Source organism: Cornus florida, unplaced genomic scaffold, assembly GCF_030987335.1.
Source record: "Cornus florida cultivar Cherokee Brave unplaced genomic scaffold, ASM3098733v1 CherokeeBrave_3.0.0_Hap2_Chr08, whole genome shotgun sequence".
In the NCBI taxonomy this organism is placed as follows: Eukaryota; Viridiplantae; Streptophyta; class Magnoliopsida; order Cornales; family Cornaceae; genus Cornus; species Cornus florida.
The window spans coordinates 26,569,229-26,589,213 of record NW_026775578.1 but is presented as its reverse complement, the minus strand read 5'-3'; the positions used below and the strand labels follow the sequence as shown (position 1 = coordinate 26,589,213).

General features: G+C 37.6%; 1 protein-coding gene across 1 annotated transcript; it reads right to left on the bottom strand.

The window, feature by feature from the left end:
• Positions 1-10,222: 10,222 nt before the first annotated feature.
• On the bottom strand, positions 10,223-19,634 carry LOC132269923 (exocyst complex component EXO70B1-like). Its single transcript, XM_059771143.1, has 5 exons — positions 19,129-19,634; positions 17,538-17,608; positions 12,995-14,736; positions 10,517-10,634; positions 10,223-10,287 (listed from the first exon to the last, which is right to left on the bottom strand). Exons 1-5 carry the CDS (start codon positions 19,632-19,634, stop codon positions 10,223-10,225), a joined length of 2,502 nt encoding a protein of 833 aa, XP_059627126.1.
• Between the last annotated feature and the right edge of the window lie 351 nt (positions 19,635-19,985).

Below are 19,985 nucleotides of genomic sequence, written 5' to 3'. Positions count from 1 at the left end.
TAAATTGCTCACAATCACAGCACATATAGATAGCACTTGGGGTTCAGTGGACACAAACACCATATAAATAAATATATATATATATATATACAGGTCATACATCAATTTGATCAATCAAATAATCAATGGAACAATTAAAAATTCAGAAACAGCCAATTTTTTTTTTTTCCTAAGCTGTTTTACTGTACTACATAGTACATATCATATGACATGTGACATCAAAACTGAGGATGTTTTTATAGTCGAAGAAAATTTTGCTGGATTGGATTTAATAATTTCCACCGAGCTGCTAGTTCATTCATGTATGTAGCTGAGAGTGGAATATGAAGAGCAAATATATTATCTCTCAGTAAAAAGTAAAAAGTAAAAAGATTAAAACCACATTAACATATGCTTACCTGCTTTCTCTGAAAAAAAATGATGCCAAAAGCCAAACTCCCAAAGGACCACTCCACCCACGTGCCTGATTGTGTACATCAACACCGTTGCACTCGGAGCATGTAAACCTACAAGGCATGATCAAGAAGTCGAAGTTGTGGATTGACGGGGATATTTTTGAGGGTTTTGATTAGTCTATTTGGATTGGGCTTTTTTGCATAGGGTCGGGTTTCAAAGATTTTTGACAGACGTTTGACAATGACCATCCAATATGGGGGTAGGTCTAGCCTAAGTCCAATAATTTACTTGCAAGTTTAATTTGCAATTGTTAAATAAATTTTTTTTAAAAAAGTCACATATTTCAGAATTTGGTATTTTTTTTTGTGAAAATTAAAAAATTTCAGAGTTATATATTGTGATGTTTCCAATTTTCAACAATTTTTATTTTTTTGGAATTTCGTCACCGCGAGGGCATTTCTGTCTTTTCACGTTTTCGTACGGGATTTTAGCTAGGTTCATTTGCATTTTGTGTATTTTAATTTGTGTGATTCATATTGTATTTGTGTGGTGGTGCATTATATATAAAAGTTATGATGTAGAATTAAAAGTAAAAGAAAAAGGAAAAGTCAAAAAAAAAAAAAAAAAAAAAAAATGGTGGTGGGATCCACCACCCACTTAGTTGGTGGTCTAGAGACCACACTTGGTTTTTAATTTTTCTCTCTCCCGTGAGTCTCTCTCTCTTCTTATTCCCTTAAATTTTTTTTTTCCATTCTCATAAGCAAACTTTGAATCTTGATTTCTCTCTCAATATTTGGAAATTTTGGGTGCCGTTTGAGGCAAAACGAAGAGCACGGCGAGCTCTACGCGTGAATAGCAACAATTTCATATTTGGTGCTCCCTTTGGATTTCGAAATTGGAGACCCATTTTAAGGGTTTTGCATCAAACTTGAGGTAGGGGTTCTTAATTCATGTTATCTTGTTCCTTGGTGAATTATATCTCCAAAAATGTTGCAAACATGTTTAGTTTGAATGCTAACTATTTTAAAGATCTTCTAAGTGTCGTTTAGAAAATACATGATTATGTATATGAGTTGTTTGGTGTGAAAAGTATGCTTAGATGTTGTTTGGTTATGTGTAATGTGTTGATAAATTACTTAAGATGATGACAATGGAATATGCTTAATTGTGTAGTGTAATTCTCTAAATTCTATGACATTGAAAGCATGGGACATACTGATGTGCATTATCATTGGGTTCTTATGAAGGAAATTGTTTTGAAATGGAAATGGGAATTTTGGGGAAAATGTTTTTGATGAATTGATTTTGTGAAAACCCGGTCGCCGCGGCGGTACCAAAGGGCCGTAGGGTTAATATAGCCTAGAGGGAATTAGGGAGATTGCTCTAACGTGGTTGAGCTAACTAGGCCCAAAATGACATCGAGGGGGTACCAAGGGTTAGGGAGACTAGCCAATCCTTCTCTTATGTGGTTGCAGGGTCATCAAAGGGCGGGTTATATTAACCGTTTGAAAGTGATGGTTTTGGAATGAAAATGGGGAGTGACATTGGCATGCATTGCATTTCATTGCATTGCATTGGTTGTATTGAATTTGTTATTATGTTGTGTATTCCCGACGTGATATGACCCCATTTCCCATTGCTCTATTCTTTGTATGAATTCACAGGGATACAAGAGACATATCTTAAGTGCCACCTGCTGAGCTTTTGCTCACCCTATTATATTTATTATTTTTCAGGTCATGGAAAGGAATTGGCGGATGATAATCTACCGCAAGCTTGAAAGTTGTTAGAAGACCATTTTTGCTATTTTGTACATAGGCCATTCTATGTATACTTATTGTTTTGGGATTGTAACTAAGTTGACATACATGGCCTTGTAATTCAAGCATAAGCTTTAACTTTTATTTGATGTAAAAGGAACTAATGTACTCATTGTGAATATCTCCATGAAGTTGTAGCAAGTGATGTTGTAAGATGATTAATTGATGGCTTATTAGTTTATGTTTGTTGAATGTCTCATATTTGATGGTTTTGTCTGGGTTTGGGTTGTTTTAAAAGTCCCCTCAGCCATATTAGTTCATTTCTAAGCATAGCAGGTCAGTATCAGGATACAGGGCTCGAAGAAGCCACTTCGGTCAACCGAAATGGTGCATCGGTCGACCGAACCCCTCTTACTAACCCTCAGGATCTCTTATTTCAGTCGACCGAAATAGGGTTCGGTCGACCGAACCATCCTCATGCTCTCAGTACTTTACCTTCGGTCGACCGATGGAGGGTTTCGGTCGACCTGTTCTTGAAGGTCGGCTTCGGCTGACCGAAGCTCCACTTCGGTCGATCGAAATGCACCTGCTCTGGGGTTCTTTGCTCTTTCCTCTTCGGTATCCTTCTTTTAACCTCTGGGATTCATGTTGAAACCATGTGACAACATAGGGATGATCCTAAGGGTGATGTTTCAAAGCTTGAAATGATGGGTTTGACATAGATGACCTCAGGTTCGAGTAAGGACCCGGCTAACGGTTCGGACCCCCGGGTTCAGGTCATTACAAAGAATGGTATCAGAGCCATGGTTCGAAAATCTTTAGGACGTCGGGTAGAGGCCTACATAGGATTGCATAGGAGGTTGATTGCATTATTTATGTGACTAATTGCTACTTGCTTATTACTTGAAGAAGCATGCTTAACTGCTTATGTGATTACGTGCTTACATGTTTATGTTAAGATGTTTCTTGCATAGTTTTACATGCTAAGTGTCGTTACGGCATCATTTCATGTTGAGTCATCCACAGTGTGTCTTAGTGTTATGTTTTTGAACCATTTTCTCGTTTTATAGCACGATGTCATGACGTGAGGAAATCAGGGAACTTGGCCCTAGGCTTACTAGGGGTGATGTTGGCGAGAGCTCTAGCTCTAATTCGAAGGAGCTAAATGATGATGACACACTTCTCAGGGGTTTGATTCCCCTAAGAGTTGTCCCTACAAGGAGGGATAATGTTGAAGCACCCGTAGAAGTGGGTAAAGATTCTGCGGCACTAGAGTTGAATCGTTTGTTATAAGGTGCCTTGAGGGCAACAATTGCTGCTCAGTCGCAGTTGGCACCACAACCTATAGTTCAAGTTGAGGAGACGCCAGCTCAGAAGCGTCTTAAGATCATTAAGGGGTTTTCTCAGTTGATACCGGTTATATTTGAGGGCGGTGCGGATCCAATGGTAGCAAACGACTACATGGATTAAGTTGAAACTCAGTTGGTCTCAATGTATGTGACAGAGGATCACTTGAAAATCATCCTAGCAACTTACAAGTTTGCTAAGGACACTAAGCTTTGGTGGAAGTCAGTTATGAGTCGGTATAAAGTGGAGGAGATGAGTTGGGACAAGTTCAAAGAGCTGTTTTACGAGAAGTATTTTCTGATTTCTAAAAGATAGGAGTTAAAAGACCAGTTTTTTTGGCTTTATTTAAGGCAATATGTCAGTGGCAGAGTATGAGAACAAATTCACTTCACTTTCTCGCTTTGCTCCGGAAATGGTGAGAGATGAAGTTGACAAGACTCGGAAGTTTGTTTCAGGTCTTGATGACAGAATAAGGCCGTTGATAACGACACAGTTCATCAAGGTTTATTCTGAAGCAGTAGAGAGGGCCTTGATGCATGAGGCTGATATCAAGGATAAGGATGCTAGAAGAGAATAGTGGAAGCAAAAGAGGGGTGCAGGGCCATCTTCAGAAGGATCTTTTTGGAAGAAGAACAGGGGTAGTTCTTTTCAGTTTCAGGGGCAACAATCTGTACGATGTGCTCCTACCATTCCTATGCCAGCTGGATCTGACAAGAGTGGATTCGTATGTTTTTAGTGTCAACAGCTTGGGCATTACAAGTCCAGTTGTCCCATGAGATCGTATTCAGTTTTTTCAGCTCCAAAGGCTTACTATGGGTGTGGCCAGTAGGGTTACTTGATTCGAGATTGTCTTAGTCAGGGAGTAGGCACTGGCAGTGGCAGAGGGTCACGACAAAGGCCGTCACAATCGGTTACAGTTCAGTCAAGTTTTAGGCCACCGCCACTACCACAGCCTATTATGTCTTCTTAGGGTTCACGATCCATTAGGAGGGATGCTCCTACTGTGCCAGCGCAGTAGTCCGGCATTCAGGGTGACAGTTCTTAGGCATAGGCACCGCAGGGCCATGTCTTTGCACTTGCACCGGCTGATGCATCTTCTGGACCATCAGTTCTTCAAGGTATCTTTCCAGTGTTTGGTTCTTGGGCTCGCATTCTTTTTGACTCTGGTGCATCTCATTCCTTCATATCATCATCATTTGCACTTGCATCGGGGTTAGAGGTTAGTTTCACCGATTAGGCGTTGTGTGTTGATACGCCAGTTGGGGTTTCAGTGTCTTTGAGCTGAGTTGTGAGCGATTGTTCCATTATGATAGCCGGGCGGACTTTTGTGTTTGACCTTATCCTCCTGGAGATGACTAGCTTTGATGTCATTCTCGAGATGGATTGGTTAGCTTTCTTTCATGCCATGATTAATTGTTTTAGAAGAAGAGTTACAGTTTGCACTCCTGAGGGAGATTATTTCTTTTATGGGAGATTGGATTGATTCCCATCTTTCATCATTGAATGGAATTCGTGAACGAAGTCGTGGAGATTATTTCTTGGCTAGTCTTTTGGCCAAAGAAGATGATGTTATGCGAGAAGACTATCCGGAGGTAGTTCGTGATTTTCTGGACGTGTTTCTAGAGGATTTGACAGAGTTGCCTCCACACTGAGAAGTGGAGTTTACTATTGACTTGATGCCCGGTACCGCGCCGATTTCTATGGCACTATATTGTATAGCACTAGTTGAGTTGGAAGAGTTGAAGAAATAACTTGATGATCTGAGGATGAAAGGTTTCATCTGACCGAGTGTGTTACCGTGGGGCGCACCGGTCTTATTCGCTAAGAAGAAAGATGGTTCTTTGAGGTTGTGCATTGATTATCGGAAGTTGAATCATGCCACCATCAAGAACAAATATCCTTTACCAAGGATAGATGATTTATTTGATCAGTTGAGGGGAGCCAGTTGCTTATCGAAAATTAACTTGAGGTCTGGCTATTATCAGTTGCGGATTAGGGATGAGGATATCCCGAAGACAGCGTTCCGTACACAGTATAGACACTATGAGTTCCTTGTTATGCCTTTCGGCTTGACTAATGCGCCAGCGGCATTCATGGACTTGATGAACCGCGTCTTTCATGATTACTTGGACCAGTTTGTGGTAGTTTTCGTGGATGACATTCTTGTGTACTCACGGACTCGGGAGGAGCACGAGGTCCATTTGAGTGTTGTATTATAGATTTTGCGAGAACACCAATTGTATGCCAAATATGAGAAGTGTGAGTTTTGGCTACAAGAAGTGAAGTTTTTGGGATACATTGTTTCAGAAGGTGGAGTGTCAGTTGATCCATCAAAGATAGAATCTGTTTTGAATTGGGAGCAACCCAAGAATGTTTTTGAGATCCGGAATTTCCTTGGCCTAGCGGGTTACTATCGGAGATTTGTGAAAGATTTCTCCCGTTTGGCAGCGTCTAAGACCCGTTTGACCCGGAAAGGGATCAAGTTTGTATGGAATGAAGCCTGTGAGTCATCTTTTTAGGAATTGAAGACAAGGTTGACTACGGCTCCAATGTTGGTGATACCTGAGCGTGGCCTGGGTTATGTGATCTATTATGATGCTTTACGTGATGGGTTTGGATGCGTGCTGATACAGGATGGTAGAGTAGTGACTTATGGGTCTCGACAGTTAAAGACTCATGAGTACAACTACCCTACTCATGATCTGGAGTTAGAGGTAGTCGTGTTTGCCTTGAAGTGTTGGAGACACTACTTATATGGTGAAAGGTTTGAAGTGTTTTCAGACCACAAGAGTCTCAAGTACCTTTTCTCCCAAAAGGACTTGAACAACAGACAGAGACGATGGGTTGAATTCTTGGAAGATTACAATTTTGATTTGCAGTATCATCCAGGCAAGGCAAATGTGGTAGCAGATGCCTTAAGCCGAAAATCTCATGGAATTTTGGCCGGATTAGCTATTCGGAAATGGAAGATGCTTAATGATCTGGCGGAGATGGGATTGTACTGTGTTGATGATGATGGTTGCGGTGAATCGGCGTTCTTATTTAGTCTTATGGCTTAGCTTACTCTTGTTGTAAGAGTGATTGAGTCACAGAGACAAGACTCAGATTTAGAAGCCATCTACGCTTTAATCTCCAGTGGTGAGACAGTGAAAGATTGGACCTTGCATGCAGATGGGGGTCTACGGTTCAGGGGTTTGTTGGTGGTTCCCATAGCTTATCGAGAGGACATCTTACGGGAGTTTCACACTTCTCGCTTTACAGTTCATCCAGGTGGTACTAAGATATATCACAATTTGAGAAGTCAGTATTGGTGGAACGGGATGAAGAAGGATGTTGCACAATTTGTGGCAAAGTGCCTTACCTGTCAACAGGTGAAGGCTGAGCATCAGAGACCGACATGTTTGTTGCAACCATTGCCTGTAACGCAATGGAAATGGGAACATATCGCTATGGATTTTGTGACAGGTCTTCCAAGGTCACGGAGAGGCAACGAGGACTTATGGGTCATCATTGATAGATTGACCAAGACGGCTCACTTTTTGCCTGTTAAGGAAACAGATGATGTAGAGGCACTTGGTAATCTTTACGTGAAGGAGCTTATAAGGTTACCTAGAGTTCCAGTAACCATTGTCTCAAAAAGGGATGCCAAGTTCACTTCGAAGTTCTGGGAGGGACTTCAAGAAGCGTTTGGTTCAGCATTGCATCTTAGTACGGTATTCCATCCATAGACAGACGGCCAGTCGGAGTTAACTATCCAGATCTTGAAAGATATGCTTCGGGCATGTGTGCTTGACTTAGGTGGTAGTTGGGAAGATCATCTACCGCTTATTGAGTTTGCCTACAACAACAGTTATCAGGCGAGCATCGAGATAGCTCCATTTAAGGCTTTGTACGGAAGACCTTAAAGGTCTCCAGTTTGTTGGACTGAGGTGGGCGAGATAGCCGCCTTAGGACCCAATATTGTACACGAGACTACCGAAAAGATTAAGTTGATTAGACAGAGATTGCTCATAGCTTAGAGCCGACAAAAGAACTATGCAGATAAGCAGAGACAACCGCTATCTTTTGAGGTAGGAGACCATGTTTTTCTGAGGGTTTCTCCACGGAAGGGTTTGATAAGGTTCGGGAAGAGTGGCAAGTTGTCGCCACGATTCATTGAACCGTTTGAGGTTTTGAACCGTGTAGGAGAAGTTGCCTACAGACTTACTTTGCCACCACAGATGGACAGGGTTCACAATGTTCTTCATGTGTCAATGCTACGGAAGTACGAACCAGATCCATCTCACATTTTGAGTTAGGTTGATGTGGACATTGATGAAGATGTCTCTTATGAAGAGGGACCAGTGCAGATCCTTGACACATGACAAAAGATGTTAATGGGCAAGACGATGCAGTTAGTAAAAGTTCTTTGGAGACACCACGGAGTCGAGGAGGCTACTTGGGAGCTTGAACAGCAGGTTCGCACCAGGTACTCAGAGTTGTTTTCTTCCCCAGGTATGGCTTGATTTCGGGGATGAAATCCTTTTAAATTGAGGAGATTGTGATGTTTTCAATTTTCAGCATTTTTCATTTTTCTGGAATTTCGTCGCTATGAGGGCATTTCTGTTTTTTCACGTTTTCGTACTGGATTTTAGTTAGGTCCATTTGCATTTTGTGCATTTTAATTTGTGTGATTCATATAGTATTTGTGTGGTGGTGCATTATATATAAAAGTTGTGGTGTAGAATTAAAAGTAAAAGAAAAAGGAAAAGTCAAAAAAAAAAAAAAAAATACATGGTGGTGGGACCTACCACCCACTAACTTGGTGGTCTAGAGACCACACTTGGTCTCTAATTTTCCTCTTTCCCGTAAGTCTTTCTCTCTTCTCATTTCCTTGCAATTTTTTTTCCATTCTCACAAGCAAACTTTGAATCTTGATTTCTCTCTCAATACTTGGAAATTTTGGGTGCCGTTTGAGGCAAAACGAAGAGCACGACGAGCTCTATGCGTGAATAGCAACAATTTCAAATTTGGTGCTCCCTTTGGATTTTGAAATTGGAGACCCATTTTAAGGGTTTTGTATCAAACTTGAGGTAGGGGTTCTTAATTCATGTTATCTTGTTCCTTAGTGAATTATATCTCCTAAAATGTTGCAAGCATGCTTAGTTTGAATGTTAACTATTTTAAAAATCTTCTAAGTGTTGTTTAGAAAATATATGATTATGTATATGAGTTGTTTGGTGTGAAAAGCATGCTTAGATGTTGTTTGGTTATGTGTAATGTGTTGATAAATTACTTGAGATGATGATAATGGAGTATACTTAATTGTATAGTGTAATTTCTCTAAATTCTATGACATTGAAAGCATGGGACATACTCATGTGCATTATCAATGGATTCTCATGAAGGAAATTGTTTTGAAATGGAAATGGGAATTTTAGGGAAAATGTTTTTGATGAATTGGTTTTGTGAAATTCGAGTCACCGCAGGGGTACCAAAGGGGCAGGTGTACCAAAGGGCCGGAGGGTTAATATAGCCTAGAGGGAACTAGGGAGATTGCCCTGGCGTGGTTGAGCTAGCTGGGTCCAAAATGACGCCGCAGGGGTACCAAGGGTCAAGGACACTAGCCAATCCTTCTCTCGTGTCGCTGCGGGGTCACCAAAGGGCAGGTTATATTAACCGTTTGAAAGTGATGGTTTTAGAATGAAAATGGGGAGTGACATTGGTATGCATTGCATTTCATTGCATTGCATTGGTTATATTGAATTTGTTATTATGTTGTGTATTCCCGACATGATATGACCCCATTTCCCATTGCTCTATTCTTTGTATGGATTCACGGGGACACAAGAGACGTGTCTTAAGTGCCACCTGCTGACCTTTTGCTCACCCCATTATATTTATTATTTTTCAGGTCATGGAAATGAATTGGCGGATGATAATCCACCGCAAGCTTGAAAGTTGTTAGAAGACCATTTTTACTATTTTGTACTTAGGATATTCTATGTATACTTATTGTTTTGAGATTGTAACTAAGTTGACATACATGGCCTTGTAATTCAAGCATGAGCTTTAACTTTTATTTGATGTAAATGGAATTAATGTACTCATTGTGAATATCTCCATGAAGTTGTAGCAAGTGATGTTGTAAGATGATTAATTGATGGCCTATTAGTTTACGTTTGTTGAATGTCTCATATTTGATGGTTTTGTCCAGGTTTGGGTTGTTTTAAAAGTTCCCTCAGCTATATTAGTTCATTTCTAAGCATAGCAGGTCAGTTTCAGGATACAGGGCTCGAAGAAGCCGCTTCGGTCGACCGAAATGGTGTATCGGTTGACCGAACTCCTCTTGTTGACCCTTGGGATCTCTTATTTCGGTCGACCGAAATAAGGTTCGGTCGACCGAACCATCCTCATGCTCATAGTACTTCACATTCGGTCGACCGATGGAGGGTTTCGGTCGATCGGTTCTTGAAGGTCTGCTTCGGCCGATCGAAGCTCCACTTCGGTTGACCGAAGTGCACCTGCTCTGGGGTTCTTTGCTCTTTCCTCTTTGGTATCCTTGTTGTAACCTCTGGGATTCGTGTTGAAACCATGTGACAACATAGAGATGATCTTAAGGGTGATGTTTCGAAGCTTGAAATGATGGGTTTGACATAAATGACCTCAGGTTCGAGTAAGGACCAGGCTAACAGTTCAGACCCCCGGGTTCGGGTCGTTACATATATACGGAGTATATCCTAGTCTAAATGATCATCTTCAACTACTTCAAAACTAACACTAACATCATTTACTGAACCATCATCTGGCAAATAAAAAAAGCACATAGAAATTTAAATTTACACTGCGCAGAAATATTTTATAGTAATTTTATTACACTTTCTAGGATATAAAGATGGTATTAGTATTTACCCTCAACCTAAAGCTTTTCCAAAGAAAAAGAAAAAGGACAAACAAAAAAGGAAAAGAAGAAGTAGAGTTAATGGTTCGGTCACGTGGTGATCCGACCCGTTGAGATGCGGTACATGTTCAACCTGCCACATCTGGGTTAATATTTCGTTCCATCCGTACTTGACGAAATATGCTGTCCATGACTTTTTGCTTGTAGTTTTTTAGCTTATTATGCTTGTGCTCAGTCTTAGGGACACGTTCCTGAAATCCAAAGAAATAATAAATGTAAGAGTAGGAGATCAAGCTCAACAATTTAGATTTTAAGAAATATTGAAGTGATAACCAAGGGTGTGTTTAGTAACTCAAAACATTTTTTGTTTTCTGTTGTCAATCCTTAAAAAAGAAAAACAAACACAAACATCATGTTTAGTAATTTGTTTTTGTTTCCTCTTAATGAAAACATTTTTCATTTTTATGAAAGAAAGAGAAAACATCAAAATGATGTTTCCTGTGTTTTTTCACTGTAACAGAGAAAACGTTTTCACCATTGTTTCCCTCATTTTTTACACAATAACTGACATTACTTTTCCATTAATACACAACCACTGACATTACTCCATTAGTACTTTTATATTCTATATATATACATTAAACAAAATCAATTTTTATATTCTATATATATACATAATACAACTGTACGCCCTATATATATATATATATATATATATATATATATATATATATATATTCCTTTTTCTAATTGTTATACATGTATTGGTTGTGGTTTGTTTTCAGATTTTTTGTAATATACATGTATATATATAATCTATTTTTATATTCTATATATATACATTATACAATTATACGCTTATCATGCCCTATATATATATATATATATATTCCTTTTTAGATTATATCTTTTATTGTGATTGAAAGTTAGATTTTGATAGATGGATGAAAAAATAAATTAAAAAAAGTCTCCAAAAAAAAGTAAATTAAAAAAATCTCCAAAAAAAAGTAAAAATTTGTAACAAATGTTTTACCAAACACTGTTTTTTGTTTTTTGTTATTAAAATTGTGGCAACATCAAAGGTTACTAAACGTTATTTTTGCTTTCTATTTTTACTTCGAAAAACAAAATTATGTTTTTGTTTCTTTGCGACTGCAAAAACAGAAAACGAAAACATTACTAAACGAACCCCAAGTTAAAAATAAAAGAAAACAAGTAGAGTGGAAGGTCCAACAAGGATTTAAACAAGATAAAATTACCACTATGTCCTACTTTTTCTTATAAATGACAAATAAGTCCTATAAGTTCTACTTTTAAAATTGTTTTTCCATTTAGGTTATATATCACTCAACTTTGCACTCATACCTTTACCAAAATAGATCTGAAATTATAATTTCTATCCAAAAAAAATGATATGGAAGCCAAAATTTTCTATTTGACTATTTAAACATTTCTACAAATTTTCTATTACTTTTATGTTTTTATTTTCAAAATAATTAGTCTAATTCTTAAGAGGATAAAATTTTATTAAACTCAATAAAAAGAAATTATAATATCTTATTAATTTTTAATTTTTGAATATTATAAATGATTTTCATAAATTCTACAAAAGTTTTGTAATTCAACTATAACTAAATGTATTATAATTTTAATTGATAATATAATATATATTAATCAATTAAAACATAAAAGAACACTTATCAAAAAAAAAAAAAAAAAAAATTCAAACATAAAAGAACATATAGAAACAACAAAACATGTAAAAAAAAAGGAAAATGAAAAAAATAAAATAAAAGAGGAGAAGAAGGAAAAGGAAAAAAAAAAAAAAAAAGAGTACTGCACATCAATTTTAGAATAGAACCTATAATTGCATAACTTTATTTCTATTCGGTAAGGGTATAAGTAGAAAATTGAGTGGTTTAAAACTTCAATGGAAAATGATATCAAGAGTAAGAGATATTGGTCGTATAAAAAATTTAAGAACTTATTTGTCTTTTTAGAAGAAAAACTAGGACTTTGTAGTTTGTAGTAATTTTCTCTTTAAATAACCTAAGAGTTGACTACAATAAAAAATAACAACTAAAATGGAGAACAAGTAATGTTCTAACTAAAGCCATAAAATATTGTATGTCATATGATAGATGAATCATGCAAGTTCTTTATTTTGCAGAAAAGATTAGACTTCCGATTTTTTTTTTCAAAATTGATTTTTTGTTTCAGAAGTTACTGAATTCGATGCTTATGTTGCGGATACGAGATTATGAAGATAAATGAGTGGTGTGACTAGAAGAGTCAGGGTCACAATCAAAGTGAGAAAAATTAGGGATGGCAAGAGTACTTAGATGGGTTGGACACATACATCAGATACCTAATGATGCGCCAATTAAACAAGTGTAATACTAGTTGTCACAGAAAGTAAGAGAAGGAGAAGGAAAAGGAAAACAAAAACAACATGGGATAAGATTCTTAAAAATGACTTCAAAAGGTTAAATACAGTCTACAATATAACATTTAGTAAAAAAAAAAAAAAAAAAATGGGTAGAGACAGAAAAAATTTGTGACCGTACCTACCCATACAGAATTAAGGCAAGTATGATGATGAACAACTTACTGAATTTGATGTTATATTAAACCGCAACTTCAAATTTTCTTCCTTGGAGTCGAAAAATTCCAAGAGCGCACCCTCAAGGTCCTCAACCGAGTATCTGATGTAGGTTTCAGAGTGTTTTTCACTCTCTACATGGCTCCTGAAAAGAACAAGAAATGACCTATAAGCTGGGATCAACTCTTCCGATATCGACATACGAAGCTCTTCCCGAAGCTGCATATCCGGTATCAAACACGTTGCTTGAGTCCTGGTAGCCTCCTCAAACATGGCATTGAAGGTCTTAAACTTTTCTCTGAAAAAGCTCCTAGTCCTAGACACCCCAGAAGAGAAGCTCCTACCGGTACCTAATCCCTTGTATTTCAAACAGGACAAAATCTCCGACCAGGTAGCACCACTATAGCTACTCTGTGCCTGTTGGACCTTTCCGATTAATTTCCTTGCGTAATCATCACCAATCATCATCCGCAGTTCTGGACAATCTTTGATACTCTGAACAATGTAGTGAACATTGTTCATCATGAACAAATGACCCAAGGTGTCATCTTCGTAGAGTTTGGACTTGAATTCCAATTTGCAAACTAGAATCTCAATGATCCAAATTAAATGGAGCTCCAATGGAGTACTTTGCCCTTCAAATGCCGTGAAGTCCATATCAGGAATCATCTGATCATCAGAATATATCAAATTTGTTGATGGTTTGGATACAATTAATGAAGTTAATGACTCCTTGTAATCAGAGATCTGAATGGTATATCTCATCACATACTTAGTCAAGCTGTGAATATCCCCACCCGGATCCAAGAATGTTGATAGCTCATGACACACTGCATTCTCCAATTGCGCTAGAATCCCTCTGATTGCCTCCGCGAGCTGAGAAAGTATCTCAAAAGCTCGGATTCGAATAGGTTCCCCTGTTTTCAACTGAAAGAGAGTGTTCACATCTGGCAAAAGCTCCGACAAGGCCTTGTGGATGTCTAAGAATTTGAACAGCTTCTCTGGCGAAGGACGACTAGTACTTATGGCTTCCACAAAGTCAAATACCTGAATTGCCACATCTTTAACTGTTTCTATAAAACATAAATCAGTTCCATGAGCCCCAAAGATTTGTTCAGTGAGTTGTTTCTCTTTCGGAAAGAGAATTCTTACACAAACCCTCGCCGCACGTATCCACTGTCTGATCTTCACCCCCAACAAGTCCCACTCTATCCTCCGGACGTCTTCAGTGCTTAATTTTTCAACGCCTAGGCATCGAAAACGTGCGTCCAGTATACCCTTCCATACTCTAGTGTAAACATTAACACGCTGAACAGATTTCATTCTTCGGGCAACACTTTGGAGATAACTGATTTCTTCCTCAACAAGTGGAATATCGTAGTCTAAATAATCATCTTCAAGTAATTCATAGCTAATGCTATCAGTTATTGAACTAGAACAAATTGAACACATTGGACTACTACGGCACATCTCAATCAACATGTTGACAAACTGCTGTTCGAGCTGAGCCATGGCTATCTCCATCACACTGTTGGCCTTGCTCTTGTCATCATCGGACATGGTGGTCAGTTCCATCCGGCGGTGGGTCTCATCAACGGCATGAAAGTACTGATTTATCTCATTGCTATCTCCTCTGTCAAAGATCATTTTTCCTCTCGCTGCACTTGCATCCCCTTGCAAAATTATTTTCACAGCCGATTCATATGCAACCTCAACATTTTCTGGAGTCCCCATTATAGGACAAGCTTCAACTATAAGTTCCAATTCATCAAATTATTAGAACTCAGAGAACTGGTAATGGATCTGTAGTTATCATGTAATGTTTGTGCCTTTATATATATATGCCTATGTGTGCGGTGTGTATTAAAAGAAAAAAAAAAAAAAGAAAGAGAAAAAGAAATTAGAAAAAGAGAGGTGGGACCCACGTCCCTTTTAAATGAATTAAGAGACCAAGTTAGTCTCTGTTCTCTTTCTCTCTCTTTCTCCCGACTGCTGCTCTCGGCTCCTTCTCTTTTTCTTTTTTCTTTTTTTTTCACTTCAAGCTTTAACCCTTGATTACTCTCTCAATCCTTGCCGGATTTAGGTGCCGTTTGAGACAAAACGACGAGTGTGACGAGCTCTACGTTCTAGTACCAGCAATTCCAGTTTTGCTACCTTCCTTGGAGCTCGAATTTGAGGACCCATTTTCTAGGGTTTTGGTGCAATCTTGAAGTAGGGGCATCTTAATCCACTCTCTTCTTGTTCCATTGTGAGTTATGCTCTTTTGTTGTGCTAGACATGCTAAATTTGAGAATTAATTGCTTCAATGAGGTGTAAGTGATGTTTAAAAAAAATTCATGTCTTAGGGTTATGACTTGTCTATGTGAAAAACATGTATAGATGATGGCTTTGTGGTGTTTTTTGTGAATTACACCTCTTTTATGTGCTAACATGCTTTACTTGGGGATTAATTGTGTTAATGATTATTTTAATGTTGTCTAGAGAAATGTATGTTTATGCACATGTGATGTATTATGTGAAAAGCTTGCCTATGTGTTGAGTTTATGTCCACCATGTGTAAACTTGCTGAAAGTGATGTATGAGACCATGCTTAATTGTATTGTGCCAAAATTTCACATTGTCATGATATTGAGATTATATGTACATTCTTGGACATGTCGTTGGGATGCATGAAATGGGAGAATTTGTCTTGAAATGAAAATGAGGAATTTTTGGGAGATGATAGTTTTTGTGAAATGGTTTTGATAAACCCGGTCGCTGCGGGGTTACCAACGGGCCGGAGGTTAATATAGCCTAGAGGGGACTAGGGAGTCGCCCTAGTGTGGTTGAGCTAGCTGGGCCCCATAATGACGCCGCGGGGTTACCAAGGGTCAGGGACACTAGCCAATCCTCCTCTCGTATCGCGGCGGGGTTACCAAAGGGCGGACTGTATTAACGTTTGAAAGTGATGGTTTTGAGAATGAAAATAGGGAGTGTCATTGACATGCATTGTATTTCATTTCATTGCATTGCATTGTTTATACTTGGAATTGACTTGTATGTTGTATTTGATCCCCTACGTTGTATGATCCCTATCTCCCATTGGCCTATGCTTTGCTTGAATTCACAAGAACACAAGATTTGTGTCTTAAATGTCACCTACTGAGCATATAGCTCACCTTACTATTTATACATTTTTTTCAAATCTTGGAAAAGAACCGGTGGACGACAACCCACCTCAAGCTTGAGCGATACTAGAAGCTCACTTTTGTGTCTTTTGTATATCTCCCATTATTTTTGCAAAGCATTAAAAGTGTGAAGGTGTATATGTATATTTTGCAAAAACTTTGTCATGTAATGTAATTAAGGTATTTGATGATATTTTGGATGTGAATTTGATAACATGTAAACCTTATTGATGAATGGGGAGAGTAATACTAGTTTGAAGTATTATTGATGTCATTTGATTGTGTATCATCATCTACTATTGTCGTGAATTCGGAATTTGAGCCATGACAGGTTAAAAATGCAATTAAACAGGTTGTGATAGGCCTATTTTTAGAGGAAGTTATGCCGAATTTTTTGTAAAATTGTTGGCATCAGCTAGGTCGTTACATATCAACTATGGTATTCTCTTCTTGGTCAGGGGGCAAAGATTGGAGAGAACTTGCGGAAAGTGAGGCGAAGAAGAGAATAGTCAACTAAAAAATAAAAAATGGAACAAGTTGGTTTCCTCATTTGACTGTGCTTTGTTTTTCTTATTTTTTAATATCAAATAAAAAAGTAAATACCAACTCTCTCAATAAAATATTCCAAAAGATGAATTCATGGTTAACCAGCTAAAATGTGGAAGCAAAATAATATTCAGTCTCCTGATCTCAATCTATAAACAAATATCAATAACTGTAAGAGCTGTATAGAGATTGAAGTAAAAGTTGGAAACATTTCCACTCACAATGCATTCTCCCAGGCTCGGTTCCTTCTCGAGCTCTTCCATTAGATTTTCAGTACTGCATAAAATTATTTCATTAGATTTTCCATTAGATTCCATTAGATCACTAGTCATGGTCTATGACAGCCTCACTGGCAATGCAGAACCATAGATCAGTTATTATTTCCTAGAATAGGTAGCAGGAAGAAATGGTATAAAAAAAATATGACTACTACATACAACAAATTTTATAAATTCCTTTAAGCACTCAAATATTACCAGAAAATGAAACAAAGTAACAGGGGAAAGCTAATATGAATTCAACCTAGAATTTGGTTAAGCAAATGGTTTCTAATGGAACAAGACTGGGGAGGTAAATAGGTAATACTAGTGAAAGGAGACCTCTATAGCAAAATCTACCAGCACACATAATGATTGAATAAAATTGTACAAAATCCTCAATAAATTTCAATATTGATGCAACAGATACAGGTAGTACCTGTACGTGGTTCAAAGGACACAGACATCATAACAATAATTTTTTTTAAAAAGGAACAACAATTATATCGATCTTATGTCAATTTGCTCAAACAATGGAACAATTAACATTCTAAAACAGTCAATTTTTTAACATATGCTTACCTGTCTCCCTGATAAACTCAGGCTTAAAGCCAAACCCCCAATGGGCCCTTTTCCCAATCATATTGCGCCACCTGTTTACAATTAGTTTTAAATTAAATTGGGCATTGCCCATCAATTTTCGGATATAACCCGTCTTTTTCTCTCTCATCTCTCAAAAAATCCGCAGGCACAGCAATTACAAACCCACAGCCAACACCAATTACAAACCCACTTGCCCACCATCGCCCCCTTCATTCATGGAAACAAAATAATCTGTATTTGGTTGCTGAGTAAGTGCCTCATTCATGGAAACAAAATAATCTGTATTTGGTTTGCAGAGGTGGAACGTTGGGGGAGCGGAGGAGGGAGAGAGTGTAGTCGGTGATGGATAGGGGTTGGGTGGGCGGAGAGGGGCTGCAGATCAGAGAGAGAGAGGGGGAAAGGGCTGCAGATCAGAGGAGGAAGAAGGTGCAAATTAGATGAGAAGGAAAAGAAAAAGAAAAAATAAAAAGACGGGTTATACCCGGAAATTGATGAGCAATGCCCAATTGAATTAAAAAAACGGGTCATCTAATCTGGGTTGGACCCAAGTATGAATATGATCGAGCCGTCTGGTCAAAACTTTGAGACACTGCGTGTTTGTCATTGACCGGGATAGTTTTGACTTTTGAGGCTATTTGGGCTGGGAAGTTGTGTAGGGTAGGGTTTCAATATTTTTAGCGAGACCTTTGCCACCAAGCATCGGAACATTTTTATGTAAATTGGTAACAATATCATAAAATATTCTGTTTAATTTGACTGTCGCACTCTATATCATTTTTTATTTTTAATTTATTTATAAGTTTAATTTGTAATTTATTATTTTTTCTATTAAAAAAATAAAATTTCAGATTTTGACTTTTTTTCTCTTTGAAAACTAAATTTTGTTTTTTAGTTAATATACTTTTCAATACATATTTTATGGAATTTCAAACTTTGAAATTAGATATAAAAATTGATGTATTTAATAAATCATGTGATATATCAATAAATGTATTACGTATTTAAGAAAATGTGAATTACAGTGAAATACACTTTCAAATTTAGGTTAAGTAAAAATCTAATTGATATTTTTGTCAAATATAAATTGATAAATTTGTGCTCTTATATATAAATCCACAGTTTAGCGACTATCCAAAATACACAGTTTATTGACCTTAAAGGATCTCTGGTAAATCAAAATAATCAAAAATAAAGACAAATGTCCATTATTCCCTCAAGATTAAGAATTATTCACTATAGCACTCGTAAATAAAAATTGTTGTAACGGTTATCGTAATACATATCGTTTTGAATCCTCCACTTGATGACCGTGACAAGCCACCATATAGAAACCAACATTTACATTTGTTTAGATAGAATGCTCAATTCTACACTGAATATGAACAATGTATCTGATATGTAAGCTGATGATTTATATCTCATATTCTACTCCCTCAATGCATCTAAATCATCCTAACATAATGAGTGCACACTTAATTCATATACAAGCATTCACGGTATTCACTGCTACACAATATCAGATTTATTTAAATATTAAGCACTATCCATAAGCTGACTTTGCAGAGCATACAATCCCAACAATACGATCGTTTGGAGCAAATTTTGCATCTTCCATAAGACACGGGTCACACGACCCATCCTGTTTGAATCTGCTATGGGCATCATCCATGTCAGATGAACTTTTCCAATTAGTTTATTTGCAAAATCATCGCCAATAATCATCCTCAATTTTGGACAGTCTCTGATTCTCGGGGCAATGTAATGGACATTGTTCATCATGAACAAATGAGCATCTTCATAGTTCACGGACTTGACATTCAATTTGCATACTAAAATCTCAATAATCCAAATTAAATGGAGTGTCAATGGAGTTTGTCCCTCGACTTCTATAAATTCCATATCAATAATCGTTTGATCATCATCGGAATATTTCAAAACTTTTGATGGCTTAGATACAATCAATGAAGTTAAGGATTGCTTGTAATCAGAGATGCGAGTAATATAGTCCATCACATACCTTGTCAAACTGTGAATAGTCTCATCTGGAATCAGATTCGCTGACGACTCATGACACATCATTCTCCAGTTGCAATAGACTCCCTCTTACTGCCTCCGCGAGCCTTAAAAGTATCTCACCAACCCGGATTCGAAAGGGCGATTCAACAACCTCAATTTCAATCGGTTCTGCTGATTTTGATTGAAAAAGATTGTTCAGCTCCGGCATAAGATACAAAAACGCCTCATGCAGGACTAAAAATTTGAACAACCTCTCCGGTGATCGAAGACTACTACTTATGACTTCTACAAAGTCAAATAATTGAACCATGGCATCTCTAACTATTTCAGTAAAACAGAAATCAACTACGACAGTTCCATGACTTTGAAAGATTTGCTCACAGAGTTGCTTTTCTTTGGGAAAGAAAATTC